The 22,426-nt window shown below is 53.3% G+C and overlaps 6 protein-coding genes across 6 annotated transcripts; 3 read left to right on the forward strand and 3 right to left on the reverse strand.

Moving 5' to 3' along the window:
• Nucleotides 1-408: 408 nt before the first annotated feature.
• On the forward strand, nt 409-2,229 carry J4E84_007207 (uncharacterized protein; the record flags this gene model as incomplete). Its single annotated transcript, XM_049389793.1, has 3 exons — nt 409-643; nt 763-929; nt 979-2,229. 3 exons carry the CDS (start codon nt 409-411, stop codon nt 2,227-2,229), a joined length of 1,653 nt encoding a protein of 550 aa, XP_049242537.1.
• Nucleotides 2,230-3,164: 935 nt separating this feature from the next.
• J4E84_007208 (uncharacterized protein) lies at nt 3,165-6,166 on the forward strand (the record flags this gene model as incomplete). The annotated part of the gene is made up of 5 exons (XM_049389794.1): nt 3,165-3,279; nt 3,596-4,535; nt 4,581-5,103; nt 5,151-5,294; nt 5,372-6,166. 5 exons carry the CDS (start codon nt 3,165-3,167, stop codon nt 6,164-6,166), a joined length of 2,517 nt encoding a protein of 838 aa, XP_049242538.1.
• A 382-nt stretch (nt 6,167-6,548) lies between these two features.
• J4E84_007209 (uncharacterized protein) lies at nt 6,549-8,043 on the reverse strand (the record flags this gene model as incomplete). Its single annotated transcript, XM_049389795.1, has 3 exons — nt 6,549-7,349; nt 7,449-7,796; nt 7,981-8,043. 3 exons carry the CDS (start codon nt 8,041-8,043, stop codon nt 6,549-6,551), a joined length of 1,212 nt encoding a protein of 403 aa, XP_049242539.1.
• A 1,103-nt stretch (nt 8,044-9,146) lies between these two features.
• J4E84_007210 (uncharacterized protein) lies at nt 9,147-11,379 on the reverse strand (the record flags this gene model as incomplete). The annotated part of the gene is made up of 5 exons (XM_049389796.1): nt 9,147-9,386; nt 9,438-9,534; nt 9,581-10,391; nt 10,444-10,525; nt 10,573-11,379. The coding sequence occupies 5 exons, from the start codon at nt 11,377-11,379 to the stop codon at nt 9,147-9,149; spliced, it is 2,037 nt and encodes a 678-aa protein (XP_049242540.1).
• A 2,501-nt stretch (nt 11,380-13,880) lies between these two features.
• Nucleotides 13,881-14,873, reverse strand: J4E84_007211 (uncharacterized protein; the record flags this gene model as incomplete). Its single annotated transcript, XM_049389797.1, has 4 exons — nt 13,881-14,068; nt 14,119-14,197; nt 14,249-14,695; nt 14,751-14,873. The coding sequence occupies 4 exons, from the start codon at nt 14,871-14,873 to the stop codon at nt 13,881-13,883; spliced, it is 837 nt and encodes a 278-aa protein (XP_049242541.1).
• Nucleotides 14,874-17,558: 2,685 nt separating this feature from the next.
• J4E84_007212 (uncharacterized protein) lies at nt 17,559-18,320 on the forward strand (the record flags this gene model as incomplete). The annotated part of the gene is made up of 1 exon (XM_049389798.1): nt 17,559-18,320. One exon carries the CDS (start codon nt 17,559-17,561, stop codon nt 18,318-18,320), a length of 762 nt encoding a protein of 253 aa, XP_049242542.1.
• Nucleotides 18,321-22,426: the final 4,106 nt, after the last annotated feature.

The raw sequence follows: 22,426 nt of genomic DNA on the forward strand, positions 1-22,426 counted from the left end.
CGCAGGGACGCTTTAGATGCTGAGAGGCCCTGCGTCCCATCTAGGCGCTGGGTGACGATAAGCTCTAGCCCACCACGGCCGTGTGTGAATCATTTGCGACGTGTAGCTGGGCGATCGCTCTTCCTAACCACTTCCTTAACCCATTCAGACTCCCTCATACAGTTCCTGCAGGGCTCGCGGCTCAACTTGCCTTTCCGCTAGACCTGGAGCGGGCTGTGACGTCGATCTCCGCCCATAGCGCGTCCGCAGCCAAGACGCGGTGCGCTTCAAGATAAGTCGTGTGTTTCCGTGCCCATCGCGTCCTCGCGCCTTCCCAACAACACCTCTGGCATCGGCATGCCTTTCTTCTCGGCTCCCCAGGCCTTGCGCCTGCGCAGCCCTCCCACTTACTCCTCGGATTTCGTCGCCATGGCTTCTCAGTCGTACGAGTACGGCGACAATGGCATGTTCAATGTCTTCAAGAGCAACAAGCACAGCGCGCATCCCGACTTCGCCAACCTCACCCTGCTCGTCTTCGAGGCTGTTATGGAGGTTGTCTGCGTCAGCGCGCCTGGCTACATTGTCGCGCGAATGGGCCAATTCGACGCGGAGAGCCAGAAGTTCCTCGCCAACCTCAACACGCAGCTGTTTACACCCTGCCTTAGTAAGTCACTACCTCCGATAACGATGACGCTTGTTTGTATCAGTCACCTTGATGGACTGTGTTTATGGGGCACTTCTTGAGCTCTTCATAACCTCCAAACCTCAGCTAACCACATCCAGTCTTTACCAAGCTCGCATCGCAACTGACGGCCGAAAAGCTGGCTGATCTGGCCGTCATACCCGTAATCTTCGTCGTACAGACACTTATATCCTACCTTGCCGCGCTCATCGTATCGAAAGTATGCAGGTTCAACAAACGGGCCTCCAACTTTGTGGTCGCCATGGCGGTATGTCATGTCCCCCAACCAGGCAAACAACACAAACTGACGTTTTCAGGTCTTCGGAAACTCAAACTCGCTTCCAATCTCTCTCGTCATCTCCCTTTCCAAAACACTGTCCGGTCTGCACTGGGACAAGGTTCCAGGCGACAACGATAACGATGTCGGCGCGCGCGGTATCCTATACCTACTCATCTTCCAACAACTCGGCCAGCTCGTGCGATGGACATGGGGCTTCAACGTGCTCCTAGCGCCGGCCAGCTCCTACAAAGACGAAGATGGCGGCAAGAACAGCGCTATCGAGAACGGAGAGTACAGCGATGACGAGGCGCAACGTCTTCTCGATGACTCGCACTCTGACTACGAATCTGGAAACGTCACCAGCTACGCTACTTCCGCTGACTCCGACGAGTCCGACTCAGACTCTCTGTTCAACCGCGACGCTCAGGCAGAGACCGACTTCATCACACCCACCAACGGCAACGCAACTGTCCCGGGCCAAGGCGACATGAGCGGAAGCAGCAACGGCTATGCCAACGGTCATCTCAACGGTGTTCTCGAGGCGCACAAGAAGAAGCAGAATGCCCCCAAAGGCATCAAGGGAATGCCAAAGCGTGCCGGCATGGCATTGAAGCGCTCTGCCAGCACCGTTTCCGTTTCTACAACTCGCGCTGGAAACAGAGTCTTCAACGCTCTTCCCACATGGCTCCAGGGACCTCTTGCCAAGATTGGCCATGTCTTGTCAAGGTTCTTCAAGGGCGTTTGGGACTTTATGAACCCTCCCCTCTGGGCTATGCTGATCGCCATCCTTGTTGCCTCTATCCCTCCGCTACAACACCTCTTCTTCGACCCAGGAACATTCGTCAGCAACTCCGTGACGCGCGCTGTCAACCAGAGCGGCCAAGTCGCTGTCCCCCTCATCTTGGTCGTCTTGGGTGCCAACCTTGCCCGTAACACTCTACCCAAGGAGGACCAGCACTCGATGGAAGACCCAAGTGTTGAGAAGAAGCTTGTCATTGCCTCCCTCGTCAGTCGCATGCTTATCCCGACGCTTCTCATGGCACCTATGCTTGCTTTAACCGCCAAGTATGTGCCTGTCAGTATTCTCGACGACCCGATCTTCATCATCGTTTGCTTCCTTCTCAGTGGTGCACCGAGTGCGCTGCAGCTGGCACAGATCTGCCAGATCAACAACGTGTACATGGGTGCCATGTCAAGGATTCTGTTCCAGAGCTACGTTGTCTGGATCCTGCCGTCGACTCTTCTTTTGGTCATGCTCGCACTGGAGACAGTGGAATGGGCCAAATGAGTCACGTGTGCGTTGAAGTGTTAGTGCTTGGAAGGACGCAGCGCACCCTCCTGTGTTGCGATGTGTAATTGGGTTTCAAAGCGAGGCGTTCTGGTTACTGGGAATGGGTTTGGTAGTTGCATTGATTGGGAACATGGCAGAGAACTGCAATGAAAAGCAGTTTGTATATACACTTTTAACGTTGTCCCGGTGTTTGGAGGTTGTCGGAGGATAGCCTCTTCTTTGAACCGATCGAGCCACTCGAACTGCGGCTACTCTGAAGTACCGCGATTCGAGAGGTCCGATCGGTTCAAGGGGGAGTCTATTCTACGACAACTTCTAAGCACTGTTGAGCAACTGAACATAACTCGCAAAAGAAGGTGATCCTCCGTTTACGCCATGGTACTCCCTATCCACTGTTAGAGCACATGAAGAAATTCGCCACATTGCGCTCAGCACCTTCGTGTCCAAGTTTCTGGCGTACCAAAACCTGACGTAGACTGCCAAGGCTGGGAACTGGAATCTCGGAGGCCGATAGCTGCCCAATAGCTCTGGAGATAGCGTAGGGACCAGCTACACACCACACTGCCGTCTGTTCCAGCGATGATGATGCTCTACCCTTGAATTGTCTATTTCTATCAAGATCTGGTTATAGACGCCTCGAGACTTTTCACATTCCTCTTCACCTCGTCTTCTCTCCTCAGCGATCCTTACCGCCAATCAGCTTGGCACGTGGACCCTGAGCTCGCGTGTACTTTCTGGCGTTCCCGCCGCACTAGGTATCGATAACACCGCCCACCAAACAACCCGCCGTTCCTACCCACCAAGTAGGGCACGTTTATCTCGAGGCCTCACTACAGCACGTCCGGACCCGTCTGGGGAGCTACAAATTACCACGCGGTCGATCCTGCTTACTTCACTTCCGCACACCAGGCTGCACATTCTAGGCAATCGCCATGGCGGATTCCTCCAATGAGCAGTCGCGGCCCAGCGTCCCCCACCGAAGCGACTCGTCTGCCCTCTCGCAGAACGCTACTCCAGTGGATGGCGCGTCGCCGCGTTCTACCAAAGGTCAGTTCTTGTTTGGTTTCCTACTGTTTGGATTGCAAGCTCTGGCAGTTGATCCACATCACTTTTTTGGAATCGTGATTCTACCAGCGAGGTAGCTGTAGACCGTCGTGACTCCGCAGTGACTAATAACTCTCTTGCTCAAACGCTGAGTCGAATCTCAAATACTACGCAAGCTATCTGGCTATGGCTTAGCTATGTGCATGTAGCAAAACGAGCGACTGTTATGTCCGAGAACAATGAACAAGATGTTTAGCTATAATACTGTCATCTTACCTACCAAGTACTTGACGAACAACCGCTAACCATGCGCTCGCAGTTGTGTCCTTTCCCGACGACACTGCCATCTCTCCACTGATGATCGGGAAGAACAAAGAACTTGACCAGAGGGATTACTTGGATCTCGACAGACCTGCAAAACACTACCCCGCAAGTGTCAGTAGAAAGAAACTATCTGGACGGCCCTCGGTGGAGCGTCTGTCATCAAATCCCAGAGGAGTACCAGCTGAGGGTAATCCATCTTTGTCTTCCCTGCTTTCGGACAGTTCAACCGATGCTCCTCATGGGCAGCATGCGCACGAGAATCTGTTGAAGCAGGTGGGCACATGGCTCAAGCACGAGCGAAGCCGACGCCATGCACGGAGGGCAAAGCGCAAAGCCGCCAAAGAGGGCGCCGTCGAGGAAAAGACCTCGACCGTTGCTGATGAGACGACTGAAGAGCCCATCGCGCTTACTAGAACCAGCTCTTCGTCATCCCACGGTGAAGACTCTCTCGACCAACTAGCGCACATCCTCGAGAAGACCCTAGCTATGAAGCCAGCCGACGCTAAGAAGAGGATGCAACACTTCCGTAGGTCCTCTACAGGCTTGAAGCGACACTCCGCCATTTCCCTCGACACCGACTATTTCGAGTCCGTAGACCAGTTGGTCCCGAGTTGCGAGGCCATCTTGGATAATTCGAAGACTATGGCATACAACGTGGACGAGTCGGATAACGAGTCAGCCCCACAACTATCTGACAAGGAAGCACGCAAGGAGAGAGAGGCGTGGACTAAGTTCCGTGCTGAAATCCTCCGTCTGGCTCATACTCTGAAGCTCAAAGGATGGCGCAAGGTGTCCATGGAGCAGAGCAATGAGATTGATGTTCAGAGACTGAGTGGCGCACTGACAAACGCTGTTTACGTTGTCTCGCCTCCTAAGAATCTGCAACTTCAAGAGCAGGGTGAAGATGGCCAGCCTAAGCCAAAGAACCCTCCTCCGTAAGTCACCTTCAACGTAAGCGAGATAAGCCTAACACTTTCTAGTAAGCTTCTGCTACGTATCTACGGTCCTCAGGTGGAACATCTGATCGACCGAGAGTCTGAACTACAAATCCTCACACGCCTCGCTCGAAAGCGAATTGGTCCGCGTCTGCTTGGTACCTTCACCAATGGCCGCTTCGAGGAGTTCCTCCATGCAAAGCCGTTGACAGCAAAGGAACTGCGCAATGCGGAGACTTCAAAGCAGATTGCAAAGCGTATGCGAGAGCTACACGAGGGCATTGATCTTCTCAAAGAAGAGCGAGAAGCTGGTCCATTTGTATGGCAAAACTGGGATAAGTGGGTTGATCGTTGCGAGCAGATCGTCACTTGGCTTGACGATCAGGTTCGCGAGAGCAAGCAAGACCCTGCGCTAGGCCCTGGCGACAAGTGGAAGAAGCGAGGTTACGTGTGTGGTATGGAGTGGCCAGTTTTCAGGCAGATGGTTGAGAAGTATCGGAGGTGGTTGGAGGAACAGTACGGCGGCGCAGACAAGATCAACGAGCGCATGATCTTTGCCCATAACGATGTAGGTCGTTTTACTTTGCAGAAGTCTTCTAAGCTGACTCTCTATAGACCCAGTATGGTAATATCCTGCGCATGGTGCCAGAGGGCGAGTCACCCCTACTGCTTCCGGCGAACCAGCACAAGCAGCTTGTGGTCATTGACTTCGAGTACGCCAACGCGAACCTTCCTGGTCTGGAGTTTGCCAACCACTTCGTAAGATATTTTCGGTTACCCCTTGGATCCTTCACCGACTCCTCACTTATTCGAGGCCTGTACTGACCAAAAGCTAGACTGAATGGACGTACAACTACCACGATGCCGATGTACCGTGGAGGTGTAACACCAAGTACTACCCAACCGTCGAGGAGCAGCACCGCTTCATCCGAGCATACCTGATGCACAACCCCTCCTACAAAGCAGCTGGAGGCTACACATCCAACCCTGCTACCCCCCACCTAGGCCCTCTCCCCTCCTCAGGAAGTACAACCGCCCTAGCAGCAACCGCAGCCCCCAGCAACATCTCCGCCTTCATGCTCGACTCGCGCGCCCCACCCGGCTCACAGTACCAAGAGCAAGAAGCCACCGCCGAACGCCAAATCGAAGAAGAAACCCGTCGCCTCCTCGCCGAGACCAAACTCTGGCGCCTCGCCAACTCAGCCATGTGGGTAGCTTGGGGCATAGTCCAGGCTCACGTCCCCGGCCTGCCCGACTTCGACGCTTTGGATAAACAAGCAAACGCGGATGCATCCGCCAACAACCCCAGCGGCTCAGCTGCCGAACTAGACAGCGCCACAGCCGAGATTCGCGCCGAGGCGGGGGCAGAAGGAGGTTCAGAAGAGAAGACGGGGGCAGGGATCGTGAGTGAAAAGACAGCGACGGAGGAAGGGGCCACGCAAGGAAACATGACGCAAGCGGAACAGGATGCTGACCTTTTCAAACCACAGGATGAAGAGGAGTTTGATTACCTCGCGTATGCTAATGATCGCGCCATGTTTGTTTGGGGCGATGCGATGCGCATGGGTCTTGTGAGCCCGGAGGAGGTGCCCGAGGAGCTGAGGAGTAGGGCTAAGGTTGTGGAGTACTAGGGGTGAGCTGGGCATTATGACCCGCTGAGGGCTTGGTGCTTTGAGAGCGGCTGTGTGGGTGTGTGGGTGTTAGCCTCGTGGTGGAGCACGGGTTCAGTCTGTTCGAGAGAGCGCACTCGCGACTGATTTCAAGGCCACACACATGTAACCGAGACGTATGGGGCCGGAGGGTAGCTTTTGACTTGCAAGTCTAACGTCTTCTATGACACGTATGCTCATGTATGATGGCAAATGGAAACGACCAAAAAAAAAAGAACCTGGCTGAAGAATCCTCGAGAGGGATGTGAGGTAGTCATGAGACGTGATTTCGATATTTCCAACACAGTTGCTCACACTGGTATATGCCCCAAACGCCAAAACGCCCATTCCAACCCGTACCAACTCAGCTTGTATCCATAGCATCTTCATTTTCATCCCCTTCTTGTATGCCTTCAAGACCCTCCTCCTCCTGCTGCTCCTCCCTCTGCCCTCTCCTGTTATCACGCCCTCCCCTGTCCATCGCCTCAACGAGTCCCTCCAACCCCCTCACCTCCTCACTCCCCACCCTACTCCCCCCCTCCCAAACCCCCTCAACCCCATCCTTTGTATCCACACCCCGTCTCTCCAGCACGCGTTTACTCTGACTTTCAACGTAGATTTTGCGTTCGCGTGTTAACTCTTCTTTGTCTTTGGATTGTGGCTGTTGTTGTTGGGCGTTGGAGGTGGAGTATGAAGGCGGGGACGAGGTGTTGCTGGGTAAAGCAGTGTTTGCTAAATGCGGTTTTAGGCTTGCGAGGAGTTGGCGGAGGTAGGGGAGTTGGGTTGTTGTGAAGGTGGTGTGTGTTGTTAGGGGCGTTGGCTTGGTATCTCCATGCCCGTTCTTCTCCGTGTTCTTCACGGCGTTTGTGTGAGTGTGAGGTAGGGATTGTATGCCTATGTCCTTTGCGGCTGGCGCATGCGTTAAGAAGGCGAAGGGTGCTGCTTGTCCCTCTTGCTCATTGTCTCCTCCTGTCGAAGTAACGGATTCACGTTTCGGCAACGTAGACGGTGTGAGAAGAGCGCGTAACCGTGCTATTTGTGTCTCGTTGCGCGTTTTCTCAGCGAGGAGAGCGGCGTTTAACTTTTGTGTTTCGATGAGTTTGCGGCGGAGGGTGTAGAGGGCTTCTGGGGTGAGGGTTGAGTTTTTGGAGGGCGGTTCGAGGTTCTAGTTTGTGTTAGTGTTGTGTTCGTCGTGTCAATTCATCCATCCTGTCCTTCTACTGCCTCTGTCTACCACCGTCTCCCACCGTCCTATCAAACATACCTCATAATGCCCCAACCTCACCCACTCTGCCAACCCCTCATCCTGGCCCTTCCCCCTGCCCAACGCAAAAACGTTCCTCAGTGTCCAAATCTCCAATTTATCAAAGTTCTTGTCCACTGCATTTTCCATGAGCGTCTCTAGCTTCAACACGCCCTCTTCAATCTCCAATCGCGCTTCTGGGTATACATCGTTTCCGTCTTCGTCTTTCTGTGGCGTGCGGTTTTGCGAGGCGTAGAGGTCGGCGAAACCGAGGAGGGAGGGGTCGGCGGAGGAGAGACCGGTTTCGAAGGAGTCGGTGCAGCGGTAGAGGACTTCGTTTATGGCGTTTATTATGTCGTCGATTAGGGACTAGGATCGATGTTAGTTGTTGGATTGATCTATAAGAGCCGGGGTAGCGGAGGTAGTGGATCAATGTGCAGAGAGTGGTCTTGGAGGCATTGTCGATGCCCTCTCCAGTCCATCTACACTCCGTCTACACCCACGTCCCCTCCCACCACCCCTCCTCAACCCATTACCCAGAAATCATACATACAATAGGAGGCCAAGTAAAGTGCTCAGTAAGCAGCATATTCTCCTGCTGCTTTGCGCTCGCCATCTTGTCCGTTGTTGTGCTGTCGTAGCCGTTGTCGCAAATGTCGTCAATCCGCTTGTTTGCGACATGCGCGCGCCGAGGGACGTGTTTACTGCGGGCCCGCTTCCCGGGATCTGACTGGACGGAAGACAAGGGTCGAAGGGCTCGCGCTAGTGGGGTCGCGTAATTTGCTGGATTGGGATGCGTGCTGTGAGGGTCATGTGGATGGGGGGTGTGGGTGGTGAGGGGAGGGTACGTCCGCGGAGTTGTGTGGAATTGCTGTTTGCTCGTGCAGTCTCGCGCCTTAGTGCTGTAAAGGTAGATGTCGCAAGGTTATTACGATATCAATAACATGGCAAGTTCTCACACCAAAACAGCCATACAGTCAAAGATGAGATCCTTCCATAAAGTGCAGCCTATTTAGCCACACCACTACTTCCATACAACCAAGCACGGCGGCTTGAGAAAATCCTAAATTATACAAACGTACAGCACGACTCCATATCGTCCATACTGAAAAAGCCTAGTTTGCTTTGTCTCTTTCTCTGTCTCTCGCTCTGGTAAAAGGTAGATGCATATCCACTACCACCACCTCAACAACATCCACCTGGCTAGGATATACGCACTCTTCTTCTCCTCTTCCTCTCTCGCACTCATGCCGCACGCAGCACTCGCAGTCGAAAATCGCAAGGCAAACAGTAATACTTTTCTCCCATAATCGGCTCGAAAGCACATTTAGAAAGAAAGCCAAAAAAAACACACACAAGAGGAGGATAGTTTGGTGTAATCCAAATATAACACAATAAAAACGCCAATCAAGACCAGGACAGAGTAACAAAGAGACTAGTTCTGAACCCTTTCTCTCTCTCTCTCTCTCGGTGTTTCTCCATGCGTTCATGTCGCTGTCGTAAATGCAGTAGATGTGAAGCCAGTCAAAAAGAAAAAGGGAACAATACCACCCACCCGCCCCATCAACCCAATTATCGTACTGTTTGCTTGCTGCTCATGCCCGTGAATCCTATAAAGCGCGGCGGAGCTGGGTAATCTGTTAATCTATACAAAGACACATGTCCGTCGAATCCATCCAGACGGGACAATGTGTGTGTCGGTCAAGTTTGCAGATTCGCTCAATACGCTCGCGACTGTTGATCACGGAACCTCCGCTCTTCTTCCTGGCGGCGGGCCTTCTTCTCCCGCTCTAGACGGATCTTGTGCGCTTCGGTTCCGTCGTCCATGAGGGACTCTTTGAACCAAGGGTGTTGCAGTGCTTCCTTGGCTGTTATCCGTTTCTTGGGGTCGTAGACGAATATCCGCCGGAGGAGGTCGAGGAATTGACGGTTGAAGTCGGTGTGGGCTGGTATTGTTTCCTGGGTAATGATTAGATGGAGCATTATGTGGGGTGGTGGGGATGGACGTACAGGAAGCTTCTTCATCGCCTTGACGTATTTCTTCGAGGCTTTGTTTGTGTCTGCGTTGGGGTAGTCGAGCTTGTAATTCTTGAAGTATCGTGCAGCACTAGGAGTGTTAGCAACGTCGTGAGAATGGCATCGTGTCTACTTACGAGCTCGACGAGTTGCGTGATGAGCCGCGGTCTTGCTTGTAGACCGCTCGCACAATGTCTCGATCAATCTTGCCACTGCAGACAGCCTCCATCATCGCCAGGTGCTCGAGGTTGTCATGCGTTTGGAAAAGGGCGTCGCCAGTGAAGAATTCGACCAGGATACATCCTATACTCCAGATATCGCAAGGGAAACTCCAGCCCAGGTTGAGGATAATCTCAGGTGCTCTGTAGTGGCGGGTCGAGACAACCGAGGAGTGGTATTCGTCGTTGAACGTCGCTGATCCGAAGTCGATGAGGCGGATCTCGGGGTCAAGGAGGACCTTGCGATGCCGCGCTGTCCGGTTCACTGTTGTTGACGATGACGGTACAGTCCTATTGTACGTAAAAGTCTGGTAATTGTTGTTGACAAGCAGGATATTCTCCGGTTTCAGATCGGTGTGGATCAGGTTGAGGTCGTGGAGGAAGGCAACGCTGGTGAAGAGCTGTTTCGCGAACTTCTGGATGTGGGAGCTGGGGAATGGGACAAAGCCGTTCGACTTGAGGAAGTCAAACACACTTTGTCCGTAGAGATCGGTGACAATGCAGATGTGGTTCCGGAAGTCGAAGCAATCTCGTAGGTGAATGCACCGGTTGATGTTGTGCTTGTCGTTGGATGCCAGTGTTGACAGTACCCGCAGTTCGATCCGGCTGGCATCTCGGTATTTGGGCACTGATCGAATGACCTTGATGGCGCAATTTGTGCCTTTCCGTCTGTCGTAGGCTTGGACGACTTTGCCGAAAGTGCCCTGGCCGAGCAGTTTTGTGATCTGGTCTGATGTCCTTTGTCAGTATCGTTCTTCGGGGTATTGATCGTGGAGACCTACATCTCTCTGTGAGGTCGGCCTCCGGTACTACAATGTAGTGGCCGTCGTCGTCGTCTACCTTTTGGTCTTTCGTATAGGACTTCTGGGGCACGTTAGTTCGGGTCTCGGGACATTAGGCGTGCGTCTTACATCTGGGACAACCTGTACGTAGACGTCCTTCGCCTTGATTACCGGGTTGGGCGGCGGCTGGTACAGGCTGAAGGGGTCGTCATTGTCCAGTTCCCGTCTTTTGGCCTGCTTTGCTTCATCCTGCACCACAGCGCGTGTGCGCTTGCGCTTCTGGCCCGCTGCGCTGTTGTCGAGAGGCGAGATGTGGTGGCCGTTGCTGACCTGCGAGCCTAATGACGTCGGCGCCGTGGTGTTGAGCGCAGAGGTAGTGCGGTCGGTGGACAGCGAGTGGTTGGGAGAGTCGTAGTAGGGTGTTTGGGTGGTGGAGTAGGACGTGTGCTGGTTGTAGACGGGGTCGTATGCCGTGGATGCGGTCGTCTTGCGCTTCTTGTCTGTGTGGCGCGCAGTCGGGTTTGTCGCGATGCGTGACGAGGGCGCGTGGTTGCGAGGCGGAGGCAGCTGGGGTTCATCGTCATCGTCGTCGTCGTCAATAACAATGACCTCCTTCGGGATGCCGTTCCTGTAGAAGTCGGCCCAGTCGGGGTGCCGCCGCCGGTGGGCGGAGCCCGGGTCGTTCGCGCTCATGTCGATGGGCGGGGCCTGGGAGATGGGCGGCAGCTGGGGCGGGTGTCGTGTGTGGGCAGTCGCGTTCCGGCGAAGGTCTGAACTGGAGGAAGCGCTAGCGTAGCCGTTGTAGAGCGAGTTGCCTATCCGAGCGCCGCCGTTGGCGATCTGGGCATTGGCGATGCTGGGCTGGTACGTCTGGTGGTGAGAATAAAACTGGTGATGGGGCGGGAGTGTGGCCGTGGCGGTCGAGGGCGTCGACATGGCTGGGTGCGTCGCTGGGGGTGCGAGAGCCGACGTCGTGACGCTACTCGTCTGCACAGGCAAGCGGACCAAGCACGTCGGTGAGGCGGCCAAACGGCGCGACGGGGGCGCCGAATTGGGGGAGCGTCGTCGTCGGGATGCTCAGTCGGCGCTTTTGCGTGCTGGGACGCTTTGTCGCAGCCAGCAGAGGCGTTATCGCAGGCCTGGGCAGGTGGATGGTGCTGCTGCGGAGGTGCTGGAGCCGCGGCTGGAGGCAGTGCCGGGGCGGGCTACGAGGCGACTGAGGGCGATGGGGGTGCACGCTGGGAAGAATGGCGGGCGTCGGACATGCCAGAGAGGTGGTGAAGCGTTGATGTCGCCGGGTGGAAGCAGGCGAGGTTGAGATCACACTTGTTGCGGAGTCTGTGGTGAGAACCGGCCTGTGCGGTCCACATGGAGCGTCATTCGTTCAATCTTCTCGCGGCACGCCAGCGACGTCTCTCTTTCGCGTCTCGCGCCGAACTCTGCCTTGTCCTAATTCTGCCGCCCAAGACTCGACAGCACTCTATGAGACTCTATTTGATGGCAATAATCCCGCAGCGCTTGTCTTCTGCTGTTGCTGGATGCTCGCACCCAGATCATGTGCCTGCAGCGCGTTTGGCGACAGCCCGCCTGGTGAAGGAGAAAAGCCGCCCGAAGCCCATTAATATGTCTTCGGTCGCTTGCAAAAGAGGGTGGCACGCCGTCTCCACTCGACCTGTCTGGAATCCCTCGAACTCAAACATTGACCAATATCAAACATTAATCAACAACTATTTATCAACTTCATTGCAGCCATATTCTACATCCATCAAATGCATCGCTCCTTCCATCCCGCCCTCGATACTGCCCAGGTGCCGAACCGCGCCCAGACCACCACCCTCCGTCGCAGACATCTGACTGAAACCGCTGCACAAGACTCCCACCCAACAATCAAAGGACCTCCGTAACACTGATCCCTACACCGCGTGCGGCTCTAGCACCCATTCCCCATCAAACAAAGCCCTTGTGTGACCGCTCTGCAAAGTGAAGCAACACGCCCGTGGTCACGAGAAAGACCAAGACAATGATCTGCGATGCTGCCCGGGCACGCACCTACAAATGTCATCTGGTTACTGTGGTAGTAGTCGTCGAGCCTCCACCAGCGTACGTGACGAGCGCCCCGAGAGACATGATGGCATGGCAACAACCCCGATCCCGTTTCTCGACACTTTTGTTGTGATCAAAGTTCGAGGTGTTCAGGGTCCATCCTGATTTGGCTATTTCCGCGATGCCGCCTTTCTAGATGCACATTCCCGGTTCTTCGCGAAGCTGGGATAATCACTCCAAGGCTACATACAAGGCGCGGTCCCTGCCGCACGTGGAACTGCACTTGCTTCTGTTCACAGGTTGCTTCTTTATCATGACGCAATATTCCTCCTATTCTACTCCCACCTATCTCACCTATTCCACCCTGACGCCCACGCCCGAAACGCTGATGTGAGCCTTCTCTCACCCGCGGTTGGTACCGCTCGCTTGGATCGCTCTTGCCTATCCACTGGCTTGGCTGATGGAAGGTTCGATGCACGCTGCACTCCGCTTCGAGGGATAACGTCATGGCCCCCCAACGTTTTCCCCACCCCTACACTACAATTTGTAGTCCAAAACGAATGACCGAAGTGGTAGCGATGCACTGCCTCCGGCTCTGTCACTGCGGATGAATAATGCACGGGTTCTGGACGATTGTTGCCGCTTGCGCCGTCCTGGTGATTTAACCGCCAAGGCGGAGTCGTGACATGATGGATGGCCTGTGCGCAGCACGGATGTATGGCTGCGGACTTTCAACGCTTGTCTGGCGGACATGTGGGTAGAGAATGTGTTTTGCGAAAATGCACTTTGCTTTACTTTTATATCGTTGTTGATGAAGAAGGACATATTGCTGTTGCTGTGTGTTGTATGGGTATAGCACTGAAACATGATACATCCCGAACGCAGTCCAACATCTTCAAAAGTCTCTATGTTCTGTCATAAAAGAGTTCGTCTTCTGCGAGGCATGTCCCAGCGCGCATTGCATATGTTGTCATGATATAAACAAGTGTTGAATTCTTGTCCTATACTACTTGGCTGTTGTAAAACAAGGACCACGATCAAGACATGAACGTAAACATGTATCTGGACCATAATAGGTCAAGGAAAGTAGGGAAAAAACCATGCGCTTCTAACATGAAAATGCCCTTTTGGTCTATAGCCTAATAGCCGTTTCCAGTGCAATGAATGATTCAGACAGCAGCCCCAATGCAGTTTTGCACATGAAATTGACAGAGTCGCGAAAGAATGCCAGTTTCAAAAAGCCGATCCCGGAAAAGACTTCATGGAGCCGCCGCGCATATGCTGAGCACAAAAGCCTTCCGTGCAATGAAAAGAAAGAGATCAAGGAAAATCGTTGTCGTTCGTTGCCGAGAAAGTACGGTCGGATAGCGGTCAAGATAGTGCAACGTCGATGTTTACAACTTGGGCGTGATGCTGAGCTCCTCGAAGAAATCGACAATGGTCTTACTGACGCGCTCCACAATGAACTCGACGTCGTCATCGGTGACGTTGTATGCAGGGGCGATGATGATGTGGTCGCCGCGAATGCCGTCAACCGTTCCGGAACCTGGGTACACATATACATTGTATCCATCCTTCAGCCCTGCAGAAATGGTTAGTGATGAAACAATCATCCGAAACAGATGAACTTACCAAGCTCATGTACCCTCCAGGTCACTGCGACTTCCGGATCAAAAGCCGCCTTGGTGAGCTTGTCTTGCACAAACTCAATCTGCCGTTGTTAGTAGTTGCACCGCGACTACCAGGTGGTGTTCAGACTTACCCCTATGAAGAGACCCTTTCCTCGGATGTCGAACACATTGGGATGATCGCCCAATTGAGCTTGTAGCTTCTGCATGAGCTTCTCCCCTTTGTCGCGAACATTTTCCAGAAGGTTATCTTGTTGAACAATCTCTTGAACTGCGAGACCAGCAGCGCAAGCAGTTGGGAAGTTCTGGAACGTATGACCATGGGCAAAGGCGTTGTCTCCCATCGCATCCACAATGGTTGGTCCGACCAGCATCGCGGAAAGGGCTGCATAGCCGCCTGCGATACCCTTGCCTACCAATTGGATATCTGGAACGACGTCCTCTTCTTGCCATGCATGCATATAGCCGGTGCGACCCATGCCGCACATGACCTCATCCAGAATCAAAAGTACGCCGTATTTCTTGCATACTCGCTTCATCGCTCTAAGGTAGCCGGGTAGTGCGGGGACGCAACCAAGTGCCTGTAGCCATGTGTTAGTCACCAACGAACGAAGAAACAGAGTCAAACCAACATACCGCGCCAACGACCGGCTCCATCACGAAGCCTGCTACTGTATCAGGACCGAGATCAAGGATCTTACGCTCCAACTCATCTGCGAGTCGCTCGACATATTGAGCTACTGATTCTCCCTTCTTCATATCGCGGCTAGGATTACAAGGAGATACGAACTGCGTCTTCTCAGGCAAAATCGGTAAGTAAATCTCTTTGCGGCCTTTGTGTCCACTGGTTTCGAGAGCACCAAGAGTCGCTCCGTGGTAAGAACGATCGCGAGCAATGAACCAGCTGCGTTGAGGTTGCGGATTCGGCTTCAGCTTGGAGTGATATTGGTAGGCTAGCTTTTGTGATGCTTCATTAGCTTCGGAACCTGATAGTTGTCAGCTTGCTTTCGGCCCTGAAGTTTAGAGCCATCTTACCAGACCCGTAGAACACCACTTCTTTCATCTTATCATCGGTTGATTCAAGAAGAAAGTCCGCAAAATCTTCCACTATCTCAGTGTGAAAGCTCATCGATGCGGCATACCCAACACCAGACTCTTGTTGCTTCCTTACAGCCTCAAACACTCTTTCGTCCCTATGACCAATGTTCGATACAGCGGCACCTCCAGACGCGTCAAAAATCTTCCAGGCCTTCTCTCCATCTACTACCGAAAGCCAGTTGCCCTCGGCGCCTTCCAGGAACAACGGAGGCCCCCTTGCACTGCGTTTGAGTAAAGGACTACCGAGATGATCGCGACCTCGGCGGGCTCGACGGCTGCGAGAAGTGACCAGAGCAGGAGCTGAATCCATCGACCCAAGTGAGACGCTGCTCTGGGATGCGGGACTGGAGCTACCGCTATCGTCAATCAACAAAGCTGGTGCCATCTTTGCTCGTTGAATTTTGGTAATAGTGAGTTGTAGTCAGAATTGTGTGGAGGAGAGGGAAAGATTGATATAGGAAACGGCGTGTGCAGTGTTGAATGTGTTCGCACAATGTCTGGATAGACTGGAAACGCAGGTGAATGATGGGTGACTTTATAGTCGATTGATAGTAGCGTGAGCTAACCACGATGCGTATGGTAGCCCGACCGGTGAGGCGTCCTTTTGGAGTGGAGCGTTTGTGGTGTAATCAGGCTCAGGGTCACTAGAACCACACTTTGATTCTCGGCAGATCATCTTCAGCCCTAAATTCGGGCCGTTCGGGGAGCCTAAAATCGTGTAGACCAGTGCAAGAAACAACGCCGGCTCAGAACTGGCTTCCAGCTGGATAGATATGTACGTAGGATGCGGTGAACGGATTCTAGGCTTATTCATTCTTGTGGAGTGTTAACGGTCAATCGCTTACCTTATTAGCCAATCAGCGCAGACTGTGGCTGTTTTACCGGATTTTGCTTGCTATCGGAGTGATAAAAGGACGGTCAGCCGGACGTGATAGGAAGACGCATCGTGTAAGATCAGGGGCCAATGTCGCCTCGATGTCAGGGCAAAAACCAGAAATACCCCTAGATAGTCATCCTTGCATGTGCTGCGCGGCGTAAAATCATCCAGGAGACGGGGACGGCTGTTAGCTGGGGCAACGCGAGTCGTGCGTGCATAGCCCGTCCATGTCGGATTCTAAATCATATCTGACTTGGGAAGGCTGGCACACGTATGCAATGCAGGACTGACAACGCCTCGTTTTAGCGGCTCGCGAACGGCTGCGACGCATGCATCATTGCCACATGGTAGAAGTGGAGTATAGGAATACGCCGGGATTTGGGATCGACGAGGCCGCTGCGGCCGCATGCAATCCAATGCCAGGAAGATCGGATCGGGTTTTAGCCGTCCATGTTGTGTAACCGAACCTAGTGTACAGAATCCACGAGTTCATTCTTAGTTAGTGACGGCATTGAACACCAAGGGAGTATGGCGAATTCTGTCAGAAGCGCGAAGACATGCTATCGCATGCGTAGTATCGCGGATATCGGCGTATTTTGCAGGCCAGAAGCCTTGGAGGCCGGAATGTTAGTACTCCCCCGATTGCGTGGACATGACCTGACGTGGTTTTCTGTGATGTCTAGACTGATCTTTTGTCCTGCCAGGCTCGATATGCGGACTGAAGTAATGTAAACCAGGACAGCACAAGGATGTGCTGGAGGGAACGACTCAACTCATACGCTGACGCCTACTGCAGGTGATGGCTTGGCCAACCACATCCATGCGACCCAGCCGCGTTTCATGGTACTGGCCCGATGAGAGGAATGGTATGTCGACGCTTCAATGGTTGGTTGGATGCACGATACACGCGGACTAGCTGCCACAATCGATTGACTGCAGATGTTGGCACTAGCGCGGAGGTCTGCAATGAGGCAGACAGTAAACGTAGACGCCAAGTCAGGTGCCACGATAGCGAGATGGGAGGTACTTTTCCGACGGAGCGGGCTTGACGTGGTGGCGCGGGGTGATAACGGTCAGGCCCCTGCGCATAGCGGCAGGCCGTTAGCTGGGTCCCAAGACGTCACCTGACGAATTTAGAGGCCACAAGTTGCGGTGAAAGACAGAGTTAGCTCAGTGTTGGGAGGTGGTGCTTGGACGATGAAGTTGTCCGTCGGGACGAGAGCACTTGCCCGGGCCGTGATGCGGAGCTGGAAGAAAAACGCCGAAGCGCCGAACCGAGTCGGAAGCGCCTGCCTCTTCCATAGCCAAGCCCCGCGTTTAGCTTCCCCCACATCCTTCCAGACGTGCAGGTGGCCTTCACGACATTGCGATAATTCTATCGTACCGGAGAAGGCGAGGTAAGTGACGGCCCGAGGAACACTGGCATTGCACGCAATCTGACGCCCACATAGGACCGACCGGAAGGCACGATGAATCCACGCGTCGAAGAAGTCAGCGACTCGGACAGCGACCCGTCAGAGATGGGCATCGACGATGTACCCGCTCTGATGAACGCGAATAATATACCCAGCACGGGCAACAAGTCCATGCCGACACCAGCGCAGATGCAGGCGCTCCAATCGCAGATGCTGCAGCCGCAATCGCCCTCGATGACGACATCTACGGACCGAGAAAAGTCCAAGCACTACCAGTGTTTATACCCCATATACTTTGACAAGTTACGGACAAGGGCTGAAGGGCGTCGCGTGGGCAAGGAGCTCGCGGTGGAGAATCCTCTAGCACGGGAGATGGCCGACGCTGCTGCCGACCTGGGTCTCCGGACTGTCTTTGAGCCTGACAAGACTCACCCCAAAGACTGGGCCAACCCTGGCAGAGTGCGCGTCCTTCTCAAGCACGAAGGCAAACTGATGGACGACGATGTGAAGAACAAGCACCACCTCTACATCCTCATCGCCCAGGCCCTAAAAGCCAATCCGACACAGAAGAACACACCTTTCAGGTTACCCATCGCGGGCCTGCCTATGCCCAAGGAGATGCCGGAGCCAGCGATACCAAAGGGCTGGAAGATGAGCAAGATCCTCCCCCTACACTCACCTGCCCTAACAGGTGGCGGTGTCAGCGAGAACTTCCTACAGGATATGATGGGGGAGATGATGGGCGGCGAGGCAGGAAGCGGCGCAAGCAGCGGGACAGAATCGAAGAAAAAGATCAAGGACAAAAAGAAGAAGTGAAACACGATCCCGGACCATCGCCATCTATGCGTCAGCGCTTACTTCGCCTAAATTAAACGCCAACAGTCCGGCAAATGCCACACAACCTGCGCCGCAGCCATGCATGGTGGAGGCTGTCGTCACATCCTACATGTCACTCCACCGCGCGCTTAGATACCATCCCGACATGAGCGACCAACGTCTCTTGTCGTGGAATCAGCGAATCAACATCGTCTACAATCATACAGCAATGCCTCTTCACTCAGTCCTAGTCGCCTTTGCGTGGCACTAACGCCTGCATTGCTTACATCTCCTGCGCTGCTCTTACATACATCGTTCGTCTAGAATTTCTTTTTCGGCCTTCTGTCGACACGCGACTTGATCTGATTCGACATTTCATCAATATGCACACCGCTGCTTCAAAAGCTGTGTGCATTCTGCACATGGAAACCTCCTTGCAGCACTATGTAGCACTAGCTGCTGCATGTCCGCTATCGAATACTCCGACCGGCATGCGAAGTCCCGGTTTCCACGCCACTTGACAACAATTTTCCGCGTGATAACCTGCGTCTGATTATCTATTCTTACATAGCATGGCCACCTCACTGTACTTCCTGGTTGCGCATACGGATGTTCAAATACTACAGGATACTTGGTATACTTCTGCGTCATGTATGCATGCGGTTCAGTTCACGTGAGTGGCCCGCTACCCACCTGGGCAGAACCGAGCCCCATTAGCTCACCGTTCAAGCTTTCAGCCTCGAAGTCAGTGACAGCCCCGCGGGCCGAGCAACGTCTCTCGGAGAACAGTTGGTCTGCATATACCCTTGCACCCACACTACTTACTTCTCACCGGTAACGAGCCTCATTCGTCCGTTTCTTTTATTTTCTATGGCCTTGCGTTCTTAGTCTGCTCGCTACTCCACCAGCTGCCCACCTCGCGTTTCTCGTATGGGACGTCAGACTTGGAATTGTTGGGCCAGGGGGGTACGTTGGTCTCGAGTGGTCGTGTTTACCGAGCCTCAGCCATGCAACCACTAGGTCGGGCCACACACATAACGTACATGTATGCGAATGCGACACACGATTTTGCAAGGCATCCAACTAAGCTGCAGCTAATGAGTATGTGCTCGTCGAACTCAGCCGTCCTGTCGTATACACGGCTGAACTTTCCCGATCAGCAGCTCGCCACAATTCGAATCAGGTTATGTATGGAATAGCAGGTGCGCTTTACAATGGAAAGTCTACACCGATTGGAGCTCACTCGGACACCACCAACTGTGGCAGATTCTAGTTACATGAAAAGCCCCAGTCTGGTAGTGCCTGTAGGTGGTGTCTTGCGCGCATTCAGCCTACCGCGATGGAGTGCCATCATACAACCGTGGGTTGAAGGAGCCCTGCATTCCAGCCCGCTCGTCTAGCCTCTAGGTGAGCGTCTTGTGTTTGACTCGCATGTCGACTAAATCACCTTACAAGCTATCGTTTGTAGCGCCACTCGGTGTAATTGCCCAGCTGTTGGGTACACTGCATTACACCTACTATCCAATCTAGACAACGGAAAAATTGTCAGCGTGACACAGCATGAACAGCATGCGAACAGCCTCTCCAATAGCCAAATACCAAAAGAGGCACGTGAGTGGTCCGGGAAAAATAGCCGCAGCCAGTACACATCAGCACACATGCCAACATCGGTGTAAATGGGAACATTGAACTACCTGTTTATAGTCGCCACCGAAATGTCAGAGCCAATCATGGCCGATCAGGTTTAAAACATTCATCCATACCCACTGAGGAAGGGACGCAACCACCGGCCCGCCAGGTAAATGCAAAGGTGCCGTCCGCGTCTGAGGGTGTGCTTCCGGGCTAAGCGATGTCGAGCAGCTGCCGTTCTCCGAGCAGCTTGCGCGAATCGCCGAGTCACCGTCACAGTAGCTTGTATACACCCATCGCCAATATGTCATTGCTAGATGTATATCGACGGCAAGTGACGGGAACGCAGCTACATTGGTACCCACGCTTCATGAGCCTGCAAGATTGTTCGATTCGGCTTTCAACTTGTCTGTCGTTGTTACTCATATCTTATCACAATGATAACTACGTCTTACTAACACTATACAATGACACAGAATCTGTGTTGAACATCACAAGTTACCTAGAAAATATTTCTAGGTTGGACTCTGCATTGCGATCAAAGCTGTGTACCTGCTGAGGTTTAGTGGTGTGCATGCAACAAAGTGCGATACAGAATCTATGCTCCGCTACGCCTACCAAACTAGTAATCTAGCAAGCTGAGCGAACCGCGACCTGTCTTCACGATCACGAGAGCCGAGATGATGGCACGCCGGCTGAAAAGGGACATCGGGTATGCACCCAGGCCGATGATAGCTTTCGCGCTATATTATGCAGTCTTCTAAGGAAGAGTGACGGTCGAGGCCTGAAAGCCTACGACGACAAGCTGAGCTTGAAGATCAAGAAGACCACCGTTCTTAAGCAGGAGTGACGGGACTTTGAACAGTCGGGTAAAGTCTACATTACCTTGAAGCAACACACGCAACTCTTATAGCTTCGGGGAGGGCACTTCGGTCATTGGCATGCTTCAACGGGTTTTGCATATATGCTTTGCTACACTGCAACTTTCGCTAAAGATATTCATATCAGCGACACGAGAACATACGACAACCAGGTAGAGATGGTGCGGATGATATGCGAAGCGTTAGCCCTTCGAAACCGACTTTAGGGAAGTAAGCATGGACGCCGACTAAAAAGCATCAGAGCGCATGTTGCATGAAGCATCGGCCCACGATGCTCAGATCGCCTTTTAGTGCCAGGAGGTCCGCATTTCGTCCGCGTGACACAGACATGGACGTCATCCGCGAAGATTTAACTCGCGTAGTTTACGAAAGATCGTCCTACCCGGGAACACTGCCAGCCTAAACATCGCTACCGGAGCCATCAGAACCCGGAACCGACATGAAGATGAAGGTCGGCTGGTAAGAGTCAAAGCGCATGGCGCACCAAACACCGCACGGTACTCCTTCATGCATATATTGCCGACTGTCAGGATACTCGTCGGTAGCAATCCATAGCTCCTCTCAGCTTCCATCCAAACCCGGACTTTCCACTTCACCTAATCCACCGACCTCCTCGCCGCAACGCTACTTACTGCATCTTGAATCCAATTCCCAAGTTCCCCGCCTCAACATACACGTCGTCGCGATGAACCGCCCTCACGATAAACCGCGCTCACAAAGTCTTCTTCGTCCTTGCAGTAGTATCTGGAGAGTAACGGCTGCTGATGCCAGGTTGATGGAGGTGTTAATTTCGAGATTTCCGTACTTCAGTAAGAGTTCGCACATGTAAGAGTTAATATGTTCAGGTAGAAATCGAGATCAGGAGCGGTAGCAATGAGCGATACGGTGTGCGCGCTCCCATCATGGTACTGCATTGCGGTGATGAGCCACTCACAGCTGCCGCCTTCTAAACGACGACGAAATGAGAGAAGTTCTTCGACGAGCTGAGGACAAGACACAAGTTCGCAGTCGAAGCCCAGTTCTACATCTGACTCATGGCTCAGATGGAGAGCGATACCTAAGTGCTGAAGTCTTTCTCGCAATGAAGATAAAGTGCGCTTTTGACACAGGATAGGGCCTGGTCTTACTTAAGTCTCTTTATTTACACGGTACTTTCTTTGATGATGTGCACCGGTGAAGTCGTTCCTGCCAGCTACCTGGGCCGCGGCGCTGGGTCCACTCTCCTCGATCTTTGACCCACTTCTTGCGAAGCCCAATTTGAAGTCCAGGCCTACCTGATGGGGTTCTTCCATGTGCATAGAAGCAAACATACCTACGTTACCTGCGAACACCCGGTTCGGCTGTGGGTATCTGACATGATTCGGGCCTAATACAGAGGCAGTAAGGCTTAGCTCACGTTCACCTCGACAACCTTCTGATGACGAATGCCAATAGTGCAAGCTCTATCCCGGGCCTATAGAACACGACAGGCAAAACAGTCGCGGGCGGCTAAGGACGGAAGCGCATCAATTGTTGAGGTGTCACGGTCTAAGCCACATGGCGGCGGCATCTGGGGTTGTGTTCCTGGCACGCCTGAGCAAACAAGGACAGGGGTGC

Source organism: Alternaria hordeiaustralica, assembly GCF_023758085.1.
Source record: "Alternaria hordeiaustralica strain BMP 2776 chromosome Unknown scaffold_15, whole genome shotgun sequence".
Taxonomy (NCBI): Eukaryota; Fungi; Ascomycota; class Dothideomycetes; order Pleosporales; family Pleosporaceae; genus Alternaria; species Alternaria hordeiaustralica.